Consider the following 15,921-nt stretch of genomic DNA (forward strand, 5'->3'; position numbering starts at 1 on the left):
TAGAATGATAAACACCTTCCCCCATAGAATGATAAACCACCATCCCCAATAGAATGATAAACAACCCCCCCCCCCAATAGAATGATAAAACACCCTCCCCCATAGAATGATAAAACATCCCACCTCCATAGAATGATAAACACCCCTCCCCCATAGAATGATAAACACTCTCCTCCCATAGAATGATTAACAACCCCCCATAGAATGATAAACACCTCATCCCCCATAGAATAATAAACACCCTCCCCCATAGAATGATAAACACCCCTCCCCCATAGAATGATAAACACCTCCCTAATAGAATGATAAACACCTCCCCCCCATAGAATGATAAACACCCCATCCCCCAATAGAATGATAAACACACTTAGACTGATAAACACCCCTCCTCCATAGAATGATAAACACCCCCTCCCCCATAGAATGATAAACACCCCTCCCCAATAGAATGATAAACACCCCTCCCCCATAGAATAATAAACACCCCCTCCCATAGAATGATAAACACCCCACCCCAATAGAATGATAAACACCCCACCCCCATAGAATGATAAACACCCCCCATAGAATGATAAACACCCCACCCCCATAGAATGATAAAACACCCCTCCCCCAATAGATTGATAAACACCCCTCCCCCATAGAATGATAAACACCACCTCCCCAATAGAATGATAAACACCCTTCCCCCATAGAATGATAAAACACCCCTCCCCAATAGAATGATAAACACCCCTCCCCCATAGAATGATAATTACCCCTCCCCCATAGAATGACAAACACCCCTCTCTAATAGAATGATAAACACCCCACCCCCATAGACTGATAAACATCCCTCCCCCATAGAATGATAAACACCCCTCCCCCATAGAATGATAAACACCCCTCCCCCATAGAATGATAAACACCCCTCCCCCATAGAATGATAAACACACCCCATCCCCATAGAATGATAAACACCCCTACCCCATAGAATGATAAACAACCCTCCCCAATAGAATAATAAACTCCTCCCCCATAGAATGATAAACACCCCTCCCCATAAAATGATAAACACCTCTCCCCCATAGAATGATAAACACCCCTCCCTCATAGAATGATAAATACCCCATCCCCCATAGAATGATAAACACCCATCCCCCATAGAATGACAAAACACCCCTCCCCCATAGAATAATAAACAACCCTCCCCAATAGAATGATAAACACTCTCCCACCATAGAATGATTAACACCCCCCCCCCCCCATAGAATGATAAACATCCCCCATAGAATGATAAACATCCCCCCATAGAATGATAAACACCCCACCCCCCATAGAATAATAAACACCCCTCCCCCATAGAATGATAAACACCCCTCCCCCATACAATGATAAACACCCCTCCCTAATAGAATTATAAACACCCCCACCCCCATAGAATGATAAACACCCCTCCCCAATAGAATGATAAACACACTTAGACTGATAAACACCTCTCCCCCATAGAATGATAAACACCCCTCCCCCATAGAATGATAAACACCCCCTCCCCAATAGAATGATAAACACACTTAGACTGATAAACACCTCTCCCCCATAGAATGATAAACACCCCACCCCCATAGAATGATAAACACCCCTCCCACATAGAATGATAAACACCCCTCCCCCATAGAATGATAAACACCCCTCCCACCATAGAATGATAAACACCCCCACCCCCATAGAATGATAAACACCCCTCCCCCATAGAATGATAAACACCCCACCTCCATAGAATGATAAACACCCTTCCCCCATAGAATGATAAACACCTCATCCCCAATAGAATGATGAACACCCCATCCCCCATAGAATGATAAACACCTTCCCCCATAGAATGATAAACCACCATCCCCAATAGAATGATAAACAACCCTCCCCCAATAGAATGATAAACACCCTCCCCCATAGAATGATAAACATCCCACCTCCATAGAATGATAAACACCCCTCCCCCATAGAATGATAAACACTCTCCTCCCATAGAATGATTAACAACCCCCCATAGAATGATAAACACCTCATCCCCCATAGAATAATAAACACCCCTCCCCCATAGAATGATAAACACCCCTCCCCCATAGAATGATAAACACCTCCCTAATAGAATGATAAACACCTCCCCCCCATAGAATGATAAACACCCCTCCCCAATAGAATGATAAACACACTTAGACTGATAAACACCCCTCCTCCATAGAATGATAAACACCCCTCCCCCATAGAATGATAAACACCCCTCCCCAATAGAATGATAAACACCCCTCCCCCATAGAATAATAAACACCCCTCTCCCATAGAATGATAAACACCCCACCCCCCATAGAATGATAAACACCCCCACCCCCATAGAATGATAAACACCCCTCCCACATAGAATGATAAACACCCCTCCTACATAGAATGATAAACATCTCCCATAAAATGATAAACATCCCCCCATAGAATGATAAACACCTCATCCCCCATAGAATAATAAACACCCCTCCCCCATAGAATGATAAACACCCCTTCCCCATAGAATGATAAACACCTCCCTAATAGAATGATAAACACCTCCCCCCATAGAATGATAAACACCCCTCCCCAATAGAATGATAAACACACTTAGACTGATAAACACCCCTCCTCCATAGAATGATAAACACCCCTCCCCCATAGAATGATAAACACCCCTCCCCAATAGAATGATAAACACCCCTCCCCCATAGAATAATAAACACCCCTCTCCCATAGAATGATAAACACCCCACCCCCCATAGAATGATAAACACCCCCACCCCCATAGAATGATAAACACCCCTCCCACATAGAATGATAAACACCCCCACCCCCATAGAATGATAAACACCCCACCTCCATAGAATGATAAACACCCCTCCCCAATAGAATGATAAACACCCCTCCCCCATAGAATAATAAACACCCCTCTCCCATAGAATGATAAACACCCCACCCCCCATAGAATGATAAACACCCCCACCCCCATAGAATGATAAACACCCCATCCCCATAGAATGATAAACACCCCGTCCCCAATAGAATGATAAACACCCAATCCCCCATAGAATGATAAACACCCTCCCCCATAGAATGATAAACACCCCATCCCCCATAGAATGATAAACAACCCTCCCCAATAGAATGATAAACACCCACCCCCATAGAATGATAAACACCCCACCTCCATAGAATGATAAACAACCCTCCCCAATAAAATGAAAACCACCCTCCCCCATAGAATGATAAACACCCCTCCCCCATAGAATGATAAACACCCCTCCCCCATAGAATGATAACACACCTCCCCCATAGAATGATAAACAAACCTCCCCAATAGAGTGATTAACAACCCTCCCCAATAGAATGATAAACACACCTCCCCCCATATAATGATAAACACCCTCTCCCATAGAATGATAAACACCCCTCCCCAATAGAATGATAAACACCCCTCCCCAATAGAATGATAAACACCCCCATAGAATGATAAACACCCCACCCCCATAGAATGATAAACACCCCTCCCCCATAGAATGATAAACACCCCCATAGAATGATAAACACCCCTCACCCATAGAATGATAAACACCCCTCCCCAATAGAATGATAAACAACCCCTCCCCCAATAGATTGATAAACACCCTCCCCTATAGAATGATAAACACCCCTCCCCAATAGAATGATAAACACCCCCCATAGAATGATCAACACCCCACCCCCATAGAATGATAAACACCCCTCCCCCATAGAATGATAAACACCCCCCCATAGAATGATAAACACCCCTCCCCCATAGAATGATAAACACCCCTCCCCAATAGAATGATAAACACCCCTCCCCCATAGAATGATAAACACCTCTCCCCAATAGAATGATAAACACCCTTCCCCCATAGAATGATAAACATCCCTCCCCAATAGAATGATAAACACCCCTCCCCCATAGAATGATAAACATCCCTCCCCAATAGAATGATAAACACACTTAGACTGATAATCACCTCTCCCCCTTAGAATGATAAACACCCCTTCCCTATAGAATGATAAACACCCCTCCCCCATAGAATGATAAACACCCCTCCCCCATAGAATGATAAACACCCCACCTCCATAGAATGATAAACACCCCTCCCCCATACAATGATAAACACCCCTCCCCAATACAATGATAAACACCCCTCCCCTATAGAAGGATAAACAACCCTCCCCAATAGAATGATAAACACCCTCTCCCCATAGAATGATAAACACCCCATCCCCAATAGAATGATAAACACCCCATCCCCCATAGAATGATAAACACCCTCCCCCATAGAATGATAAACAACCCTTCCCAATAGAATGATAAACACCCCATCCCCCATAGAATGATAAACACCCTCCCCCATAGAATGATAAACATCCCTCACCAATAGAATGATAAACAACCCTCCCCAATAGAATGATAAACAACCCTCCCAAATAGAATGATAAACACCCTCCCCCATAGAATGATAAACAACCCTCCCCAATAGAATGATAAACAACCCTCCCCCATAGAATGATAAACACCTCTCCCCCATAGAATGATAAACACCCCTCCCCCATAGAATGATAAACACCCCTCCCCCATAGAATGATAAACACCCCTCCCCCATAGAATGATAAACACCCCTCCCCAATAGAATGATAAACACCCCTCCCCCATAGAATGATAAACACCTCTCCCCAATAGAATGATAAACACTCCTCTCCTATAGAATGATAAACACTCCTTCCCAATAGAATGATAAATACCCCTCCCCCATAGAATGATAAATACCCCTCCCCCATAGAATGATAAACACCCCTCCCCAATAGAATGATAAACACCCCACCCCCTTCCTTTCAGAATGGTCAACATACATTCCTTTTGGAGTGGTAAACAGACATTCCTTTTGGAGTGGTAATCAACCATTCCTTTTGGAGTGGTGAGCTATCAGATCACTTGTTCAGACACAACATTTTGTATGTAGTGTGTCCTGTCTAGGAATGGTGTTTATACTAACACTGTTATTGTATGCAGTACTAAACACACGCAGAGTCTCACACTGCACCCATAAAAGGATGGCTTCATTTCCTGTATTAGTCCATGTTATTTAACATTTGTTAAGGCCATGTGTATACACCCCAGTAGCCTCTTGTTAACTCCATTTTGCCTACAAGTAATTTCAGAGATTTAAGTTATCAATCTTTATGATGAGATTGTTGTGTTAACTAGTGCTGATGATCATACAGTTATACATGTATTTTAAATATTAACTGTGAAGATGCATATCAAAATGCTGCATCAACTGGTTGTGAAAGTATACTGTATAAATCTTTACATAAACCATTTTACCTGAACAAAATGTTAAATGTCGATATGAACAGTAAATATCGACATGGAGAGATAAGTAGATGTTGTAAATGTAAGGTTATAAGTAATGTTTATATTCCAGGCTAACTGTGAAGCTAATGAGGTCCCAGTGTTTAACATAGAACACCTGTGGCAGGATGTACGTGGTCCAGCTTCTCTAGTAGAGCTGGCCATCGACCAGAAGTCAACAAACTATGGACTACTGCGACTACACTACCAACTGGCCGTCATGATGCATGCCATTTTGGTGTTTGGTATGAAGTCAGTCAAAGTGCTGTCATTGTTTGACTCCAAGGTTAGTCCTTCTAGTCCCCAGTAAAACACGGATATAACTAACCTCTGGGGAGCAACAAATTCACTTTGACATCTTAGGCCATTCCAATTTGTTTTCTTGTTCTTCGGATTTTGGAATTTTAAAATAGGAGCGAGCGGGTAAAAAAAATTTAATTCTTAAAAAATATTTTGAAATATGAGTTTTGCTGTTTTCTTCAGTGTTTTGAACATTTATAACTGTATCAAAGATGTAAAAACAGGAAGTCTAACATTAAGGTATTTCTGCAGCTATTGAAAATATGCTATTACACAAAATGCTTTCTATGCATGGTATATTTCAATTTTAAGATAAATCATGACAATTTTAATATTGAATAGCAATGTTTAATACTTAATAGTTAAGAAAGCTTTACTTATTGTCAATAATTTCAATAATTAATTTGCTGTTGACAGAGCTATCAGAAAAAACCACCCTAACGTGTGTTATTCAATTTGTCTGCAATCCTGGGAGAATTATAGTACCATAGATTCCCCCAAAAGACAATTTAATGCTTCAATAATTTACCTCCTTTAATCAAGTTATAATTTATAAGGTTGTGAATGATTTGATATCTTGGTGTTATGTATCACTATTTGGAGTAGTAATTGTTAGGATTTTTTTTTTCGATTTTCTTTCAATGTTTGAATATCAATTAGCATAAAAAATTTTGCAGGGAAAGAACTCATTATTTCTGGATCTCCACCAGCATCCATTGCTTCCATCACAGAACATAGATGCATTTATATCCAACAGTCGTAAAAACGTAAGTCTACTTCTACCACAGGATTGTTATACATGTTCATGTGTCTTACTGATTCATTTGTCACTGTTAAATAGGACAGATTGAACATGTTCATGTGTCTTACTGATTCATTTGTCACTGTTAAATAGGACGGATTGAACATGTTCATGTGTCTTACTGATTCATTTGTCACTGTTAAATAGGACAGATTGAACATGTTCATGTGTCTTACTGATTCATTTGTCACTGTTAAATAGGACAGATTGAACATGTTCATGTGTCTTACTGATTCATTTGTCACTGTTAAATAGGACAGATTGAACATGTTCATGTGTCTTACTGATTCATTTGTCACTGTTAAATAGGACAGATTGAACATGTTCATGTGTCTTACTGATTCATTTGTCACTGTTAAATAGGACAGATTGAACATGTTCATGTGTCTTACTGATTCATTTGTCACTGTTAAATAGGACAGATTGAACATGTTCATGTGTCTTACTGATTCATTTGTTACTGTTAACTAGGACGGATTAAACATGTTCATGTGTCTTACTGATTCATTTGTCACTGTTAAATAGGACAGATTGAACATGTTCATGTGTCTTACTGATTCATTTGTCACTGTTAAATAGGACAGATTGAACATGTTCATGTGTCTTACTGATTCATTTGTCACTGTTAAATAGGACAGATTAAACATGTTCATGTGTCTTACTGATTCATTTGTCACTGTTAAGGATGTACTCCTCTGAGAAGTCAAAATTTTCTTGTATTAAACTTTTTTTCTTATATAGATTTTTGGAAAGAGGAGTTCATACCATGAAAGAAAATGAAAGAAAAAACATATGTCCGTGTGCTCGTTTTTGAGCTACTGTCACTCAAAGATACCTAGTTGACAAAATATTGGATTTTATGGGAATTTTGCCGTTTTGACCATATACACAAGATATTAAAGCCATAATTTCCTAATGAGGTGTTTGATATGTATTTATGTTTGTATAATTTATTTTCCAGTAGTCTTCTTTTAAAATATACCAGTTTTGATCAAAAAGACTAATATTTTTTCTCAGAATAACAAGATATGCTACCCCTACCCCTTAATTTTGAGCTACAAAATGCACCATTTTCAGCCATTTTTGCCAAATCTAACCCTTTATAGAAAAAGTTCTGGTATTAAACTTTTGTTAATATTTTGCATATCAATAGGAAAAGGGTTGTTCTTTCAGAATCAGGCAGAAAAATGGGGGGTCCGTGTGCTTACTTTTTTGCCACACTTGAAAATTTGTTATTTTTTAGTATTTTAGAGTAAAAATTATAAGTGCTCAAATTACCATTAAATGTAAAAATAAAGTGAAAAAAGTGAATCATTTCATACATTAATGCTCAATATTTTAATTATCACGAATCAAGTAAAGATTTACAGCAAAAATTAGCTCAATACAGCTAAAAATGCTGGTGCAGTGATGATTCAAGTAAAAACATTTTCAGTAAAAAATGGTAAAGCTGTGGCTCTACTTGAAGCGAAAAAAGACACAATTTCAAAATGGCCGCCAAATGGGCCATTTCTTAAAATCCCCGTATAAAAAAATCGGCTAAAGTTAGAACTGTAATTTTTTGACAAAATTTGCAACTGGCAACTTGCTGCAGATATCGATAAATTGCATTTGAAAATCTCGTAACTTCTTTGATCTATGTCGAAACGAGACTTCAACGGGACTGAAACCTCAGAAGAATACATCCTTAAATAGGACAGATTGAACATGTTCATGTGTCTTACTGATTCATTTGTCACTGTTAAATAGGACAGATTGAACATGTTCATGTGTCTTACCGATTCTTTTGTTACTGTTAACTAGGACGGATTGAACATGTTCATGTGTCTTACTGATTCATTTGTCACTGTTAAATAGGACAGATTGAACATGTTCATGTGTCTTACTGATTCATTTGTCACTGTTAAATAGGACAGATTGAACATGTTCATGTGTCTTACTGATTCATTTGTTACTGTTAAATAGGACAGATTAAACATGTTCATGTGTCTTACTGATTCATTTGTCACTGTTAAATAGGACAGATTGAACATGTTCATGTGTCTTACTGATTCTTTTGTTACTGTTAACTAGGACGGATTGAACATGTTCATGTGTCTTACTGATTAATTTGTCACTGTTAAATAGGACAGATTGAACATGTTCATGTGTCTTACTGATTCATTTGTTACTGTTAACTAGGACAGATTGAACATGTTCATGTGTCTTACTGATTCATTTGTCACTGTTAACTAGGACGGATTAAACATGTGTCTGACTCTCTATGTGTCAAGGGTTCCTGTTAATTAGGAATGATTGAATGTGTCCATGTGTCTGACTCTCTATGTGTCGAGGGTTACTTTTAATTAGGAATGATTGAATGTGTCCATGTGTCTGACTCTCTATGTGTCGAGGGTTACTGTTAACTAGGACGGATTAAACATGTGTCTGACCCTCTATGTGTCGAGGGTTACTGTAAATTAGGAATGATTGAATGTGTCCATGTGTCTGACTCTCTATGTGTCGAGGGTTTCTGTTAACTAGGACGGATTAAACATGTGTCTGACTCTCTATGTGTCGAGGGTTACTGTTAATTAGGAATGATTGAATGTGTCCATGTGTCTGACTCTCTGTGTGTAGAGGGTTCCTGTAAATTATGACAGACTGAACATGTGTCTGACTCTCTATGTGTCGTGGGTTACTTTTAACTAGGACGGATTAAACATGTTCATGTATCTGACTCTCTATGTGTCGAGGGTTACTGTTAACTAGGACGGATTAAACATGTGTCTGACTCTCTATGTGTCGAGGGTTACTGTTAATTAGGAATGATTGAATGTGTCCATGTGTCTGACTCTCTATGTGTCGAGGGTTACTTTTAATTAGGAATGATTGAATGTGTCCATGTGTCTGACTCTCAATGTGTCAAGGGTTACTTTTAATTAGGAATGATTGAATGTGTCCATGCGTCTGACTCTCTGTGTGTCAAGGGTTCCTGTTAATTAGGAATGATTGAATGTGTCCATGTGTCTGACTCTCTGTGTGTCAAGGGTTCCTGTTAATTAGGAATGATTGAATGTGTCCATGCGTCTGACTCTCTAAGTGTCAAGGGTTCCTGTTAATTAGGAATGATTGAATGTGTCCATGTGTCTGACTCTCTGTGTGTCGAGGGTTACTTTTAATTAGGAATGATTGAATGTGTCCATGTGTCTGACTCTCTATGTGTCGAGGGTTCCTGTTAATTAGGAATGATTAAATGTGTCCATGTGTCTGACTCTCTGTGTGTCAAGGGTTACTGTTAATTAGGAATGATTGAATGTGTCCATGTGTCTGACTCTCTATGTGTCAAGGGTTACTTTTAATTAGGAATGATTGAATGTGTCCATGTGTCTGACCCTCTATGTGTCGAGGGTTACTGTTAATTAGGAATGATTGAATGTGTCCATGTGTCTGACTCTCTATGTGTCGAGGGTTACTGTTAACTAGGACGGATTAAACATGTGTCTGACTCTCTATGTGTCGAGGGTTACTGTTAATTAGGAATGATTGAATGTGTCCATGTGTCTGACTCTCTGTGTGTAGAGGGTTCCTGTTAATTAGGACAGATTGAACATGTGTCTGACTCTCTATGTGTCGAGGGTTACTGTTAACTAGGACGGATTAAACATGTGTCTGACTCTCTATGTGTTGAGGGTTACTGTTAATTAGGAATGATTGAATGTGTCCATGTGTCTGACTCTCTATGTGTCGAGGGTTACTTTTAATTAGGAATGATTGAATGTGTCCATGTGTCTGACTCTCAATGTATCAAGGGTTACTGTAAATTAGGAATGATTGAATGTGTCCATGTGTCTGACTCTCTGTGTGTCGAGGGTTACTTTTAATTAGGAATGATTGAATGTGTCCATGTGTCTGACTCTCTATGTGTCGAGGGTTCCTGTTAATTAGGAATGATTAAATGTGTCCATGTGTCTGACTCTCTGTGTGTCAAGGGTTACTGTTAATTAGGAATGATTGAATGTGTCCATGTGTCTGACTCTCTATGTGTCGAGGGTTACTTTTAATTAGGAATGATTGAATGTGTCCATGTGTCTGACTCTCTATGTGTCGAGGGTTACTTTTAATTAGGAATGATTTCATGTGTCCATGTGTCTGACTCTCTATGTGTCAAGGGTTACTTTTAATTAGGAATGATTAAATGTGTCCATGTGTCTGACTCTCTGTGTGTCAAGGGTTACTGTTAATTAAGAATGATTAAATGTGTCCATGTGTCTGACTCTCTGTGTGTCGAGGGTTACTTTTAATTAGGAATGATTGCATGTGTCCATGTGTGACTCTCTATGTGTCGAGGGTTACTTTTAATTAGGAATGATTGAATGTGTCCATGTGTCTGACTCTCTATGTGTCGAGGGTTTCTTTAAATTAGGAATTTTTGAATGTGTCCATGTGTCTGACTCTCTATGTGTCAAAGGTTACTTTTAATTAGGAATGATTGAATGTGTCCATGTGTCTGACTTTCTATGTGTCGAGGGTTACTGTTAATTAAGAATGATTGAATGTGTCCATGTGTCTGACTCTCTATGTGTCGAGGGTTACTTTAAATTAGGAATGATTGAATGTGTCCATGTGTCTGACTCTCAATGTGTCAAGGGTTACTTTTAATAAGGAATGATTGAATGTGTCCATGTGTCTGACTCTCTATGTGTCGAGGGTTACTGTTGATTAAGAATGATTAAATGTGTCCATGCGTCTGACTCTCTATGTGTCGAGGGTTACTTTAAATTAGGAGTGATTGAATGTGTCCATGTGTCTGACTCTCTATGTGTCGAGGGTTACTTTTAATTAGGAATGATTGAATGTGTCCATGTGTCTGACTCTCTATGTGTCGAGGGTTACTTTTAATTAGGAATGATTGAATGTGTCCATGTGTCTGACTCTCTATGTGTCGAGGGTTACTTTTAATTAGGAATGATTGAATGTGTCCATGTGTCTGACTCTCTATGTGTCAAGGGTTACTTTTAATTAGGAATGATTGAATGTGTCCATGTGTCTGACTCTCTATGTGTCAAGGGTTACTTTTAATTAGGAATGATTGAATGTGTCCATGTGTCTGACTCTCTATGTGTCAAGGGTTACTTTTAATTAGGAATGATTGAATGTGATCATGTGTCTGACTCTCTATGTGTCAAGGGTTACTTTTAATTAGGAATGATTGAATGTGTCCATGTGTCTGACTCTCTATGTGTCGAGGGTTACTTTTAATTAGGAATGATTGAATGTGTCCATGTGTCTGACTCTCTATGTGTCGAGGGTTACTTTAAATTAGGAATGATTGAATGTGTCCATGTGTCTGACTCTCTATGAGTCGAGGGTTCCTGTTAATTAGGAATGATTGAATGTGTCCATGTGTCTGACTCTCTATGTGTCGAGGGTTCCTGTTAATTAGGAATGATTGAATGTGTCCATGTGTCTGACTCTCTATGTGTCAAGGGTTCCTGTTAATTAGGAATGATTGAATGTGTCCATGTGTCTGACTCTCTATGTGTCGAGGGTTCCTGTTAATTAGGAATAATTGAATGTGTCCATGTGTCTGACTCTCTATGTGTCGAGGGTTACTTTTAATTAGGAATGATTGAATGTGTCCATGTGTCTGACTCTCTTTGTGTCGAGGGTTACTTTTAATTAGGAATGATTGAATGTGTCCATGTGTGACTCTCTATGTGTCAAGGGTTACTGTTAATTAGGAATGATTGAATGTGTCCATGTGTCTGACTCTCTATGTGTCGAGGGTTACTTTAAATTAGGAATGATTGAATGTGTCCATGTGTCTGACTCTCTATGTGTCAAGGGTTACTTTTAATTAGGAATGATTGAATGTGTCCATGTGTCTGACTCTCTGTGTGTCAAGGGTTCCTGTTAATTAGGAATGATTGAATGTGTCCATGTGTCTGACTCTCTATGTGTGGAGGGTTACTTTTAATTAGGAATGATTGAATGTGTTCATGTGTCTGACTCTCTATGTGTTGAGGGTTACTGTTAATTAGGAATGATTGAATGTGTCCATGTGTCTGACTCTCTGTGTGTCAAGGTTTACTGTTAATTAGGACAGATTTCATGTGTCCATGTGTCTGACTCTCTGTGTGTCGAGGGTTACTGTTAATTAGGACATATTGAATGTGTCTATGTGTCTGACTCTCTATGTGTCGAGGGTTACTTTTAATTAGGACAGATTGCATGTGTCCATGTGTCTGACTCTCTATGTGTCGAGGGTTCCTGTTAATTAGGAATGATTGAATGTGTCCATGTGTCTGACTCTCTATGTGTCGAGGGTTACTTTTAATTAGGAATGATTGAATGTGTCCATGTGTCTGACTCTCTGTGTGTCAAGGTTTACTGTTAATTAGGACAGATTTCATGTGTCCATGTGTCTGACTCTCTGTGTGTCAAGGGTTACTGTTAATTAGGACAGATTGCATGTGTCCATGTGTCTGACTCTCTGTGTGTCGAGGGTTACTGTTAATTAGGAATGATTGAATGTGTCCATATGTCATATAATGTTGATTCAGCGTTCCTTATCTACCCGTCATGTGAGCTGTATATATTTATACGTGATGTTGATTCAGTGTTCCTTACATAGACAATTCTTCATGTCAATCATGAAGCTGGCTTGGTCCCTGAATTCCCCCAAAGTTGATCATGTGTGACATGTCAAATCACAGTCACTGTGGTGTTTGTCAGGAATCTGGCAGATATCGTAAATACAGAAAACCAACTTCAAAGGAGGAAATCAGTACTATATTAGGAAACATTAATATTAATTATCTGAATAATGATCTGCTTCCAGATACGAGTCATGAGAAATATGGGAATGTGGTTTATCTCAAACGGTCAAGGTCACTGATGTCATGTACTTTGAACATGTATTACAACCATCATACACAAAGTCATGATTTCACCTAGTCTTGCCCAGTATATTGAGATTGAGTAAAACATTTATTATAAATTGTTCAACAGCCCATTACTGTATCGACAAGCTTCAGTCCTTTTTCCAGCTGTGGTCTTTTCTTTCAAACTTTGATTTGTATAATCATATTGTATCACTCAATTTTCTTTGTTTTTGCTTTTTTTAAGCCCTTAAGTGTGCTTCTTATCTCATATACTGTATTCTTAATTTGATTGTGTATAAATCGGATAAGCTTGTGTCACAGGAGATAAAGCAGTGACTAGACTGGGATGAACTGGGACCTCAAACAATAACCACATGTCTACCAATTGACTTTGGACTAATTGGTCACCAAAGATTGACCCTACAATTCATCTATACTTTACCTCTTTTCTCTAAGTTTTCACTCTGAAGACACAACAACTCACAAGTTGCATGTCCCCTTGCTAAGCATACTTCAAAGTAAGGTTGGCAAGCTTGCTTATTTTTATGACAGGAGAGAAGAAAATGTAGCTGCCAGACCAGGGATCAAACCCAGGATCTCCAAACACTAGTCGCATACTCTACTCATAAAGCTAACTGGTCACCAATGATCAGCCTAGTCATATTTTCCTACACGTGCATACCTATCAAACTGGAGATAACCTTTGGTAAATCTTGAGGTAGAAGCATACATCTGTTTTTATGGCGTCTCATACTATTGTGTAGAGGACTTTCATAACATCACAGCTGAATATCAAGTGTTGTTGAAGATAATTATTAAACTATATTTGTTGCGTATTGCAGTTCTTTGCCCGTGTCATTTCCAATGCGATTCTCTCCCTTGATGTTGCAAAGTCTTCCATGACGTCACTTGTTTCTCCAACAAGTCCAAACAGGAAGTTTGTAGGTGCTGCTACCAAGTGGCCTGCACTCATATTAGAACTTGCCAAGGATTTTGGCCTTGATTTGGACTTCTTCAAACGACACCATGTGTGTGAGCTGTACTCTGGAGCACAGGACAAAATGGCAGAGGAGGTGAGAATAAATGTCTTCCTAACTTTTGTAAATATTGTAGGTAAGGATTGTTTGGTATAAATGATTCTGTGCATGCAGAGCTTAGATATCAAAAACTTTGGTGTAAAAATGTGAAAAAGTATCAATTTTAGCTCTGACCCCCTGGAGCAAAAGAATGGGGCTCAATAGGGAAACTAGAGTTGATTCTTTAAATTCCTTCAGAAAATATTACAAACATTACAAACCAGGTGAGTGATACAGGCCCTCTGGGCCTCTTGTTGGATGTTTTATTAGTTGTTATTTGATATCAGACCTGCTAATGACCTTTTGACCTCTTATCTTCAGGTCCTGTTAACTGTAAATGACCACGAGTTGATCGGATCACAACTTTTGTTGATCGCTGGACACAGGACAGCACACTTCCTATTGGACTCACACAAATCTCAAGGGGTAGACTTACTGACCACAGTATCGCCAGCACTGTCCACCTGGCTAAAGTCCCTGGTACGTAATTATAAGGTTCAGCACTGTTCACCTGGCTAAAGTCCCTGGTACATAATTATAAGGTCCAGCACTGTCCACCTGGCTAAAGTCCTTGGTACGTAATTATGAGGTCCAGCACTGTCCACCTCGCTAAAGTCCATGGTACGTAATTATAAGGTCCAGCACTGTCCACCTGGCTAAAAGTCCTTGGTACGTAATTATAAGGTCCAGCACTGTCCACCTGACTAAAGTCATTGGTACGTAATTATAAGGTCCAGCACTGTCCACCTGACTAAAGTCCTTGGTACGTAATTATGAGGTTCAGCACTGTCCACCTCGCTAAAGTCCCTGGTACGTAATTATAAGGTCCAGCACTTTCCACCTGGCTAAAGTCCTTGGTACGTAATTATAAGGTCCAGCACTGTCCACCTGGCTAAAGTACCTGGTACGTAATTTAATGTCCAGCACTGTCCAACTGGCTAAAGACCCTTGTACGTAATTATAAGGTCCAGCACTGTCCACCTGGCTAAAGACCCTTGTACGTAATTATAAGGTCCAGAACTTTCCACCTGGCTAAAGTCCCTGGTACGTAATTATAAGGTCCAGCACTGTCCACCTGGCTAAAGTACCTGGTACATAATTATGAGGTCCAGCACTGTCCACCTGGCTAAAGTCCCTGGTACGTAATTATAAGGTCCAGCACTTTCCACCTGGCTAAAGTCATTGGTACGTAATTATAAGGTCCAGCACTGTCCACCTGGCTAAAGTCCCTGGTACCTAATCATAAGGTCCAGCACTGTCCACCTGTCTAAAGTCCTTGGTACGTAATTATAAGGTCCAGCACTGTCCACCTGGCTAAAGTCCCTGGTACGTAATTATAAGGTCCAGCACTGTCCACCTGGCTAAAGTCCCTGGTACGTAATTATAAGGTCCAGCACTGTCCACCTGGCTAAAGTACCTGGTACGTAATTTAATGTCCAGCACTGTCCAACTGGCTAAAGACCC

General features: G+C 39.6%; 1 protein-coding gene across 1 annotated transcript in view; it reads left to right on the top strand.

The window, feature by feature from the left end:
- Positions 1–15,921, top strand: part of LOC138319836 (rab3 GTPase-activating protein non-catalytic subunit-like) — a 207,362-nt gene that overhangs the window by 158,001 nt on the left and 33,440 nt on the right. The window contains exons 28-31 of the mRNA XM_069262967.1: positions 5,487–5,699; positions 6,391–6,480; positions 14,224–14,454; positions 14,779–14,937. Coding sequence (XP_069119068.1) covers positions 5,487–5,699; positions 6,391–6,480; positions 14,224–14,454; positions 14,779–14,937 — 693 coding nt within the window. The remainder of the gene's footprint in view (positions 1–5,486; positions 5,700–6,390; positions 6,481–14,223; positions 14,455–14,778; positions 14,938–15,921) is intronic.

This window comes from Argopecten irradians, chromosome 3 (genome assembly GCF_041381155.1).
Source record: "Argopecten irradians isolate NY chromosome 3, Ai_NY, whole genome shotgun sequence".
NCBI lineage: Eukaryota > Metazoa > Mollusca > Bivalvia > Pectinida > Pectinidae > Argopecten > Argopecten irradians.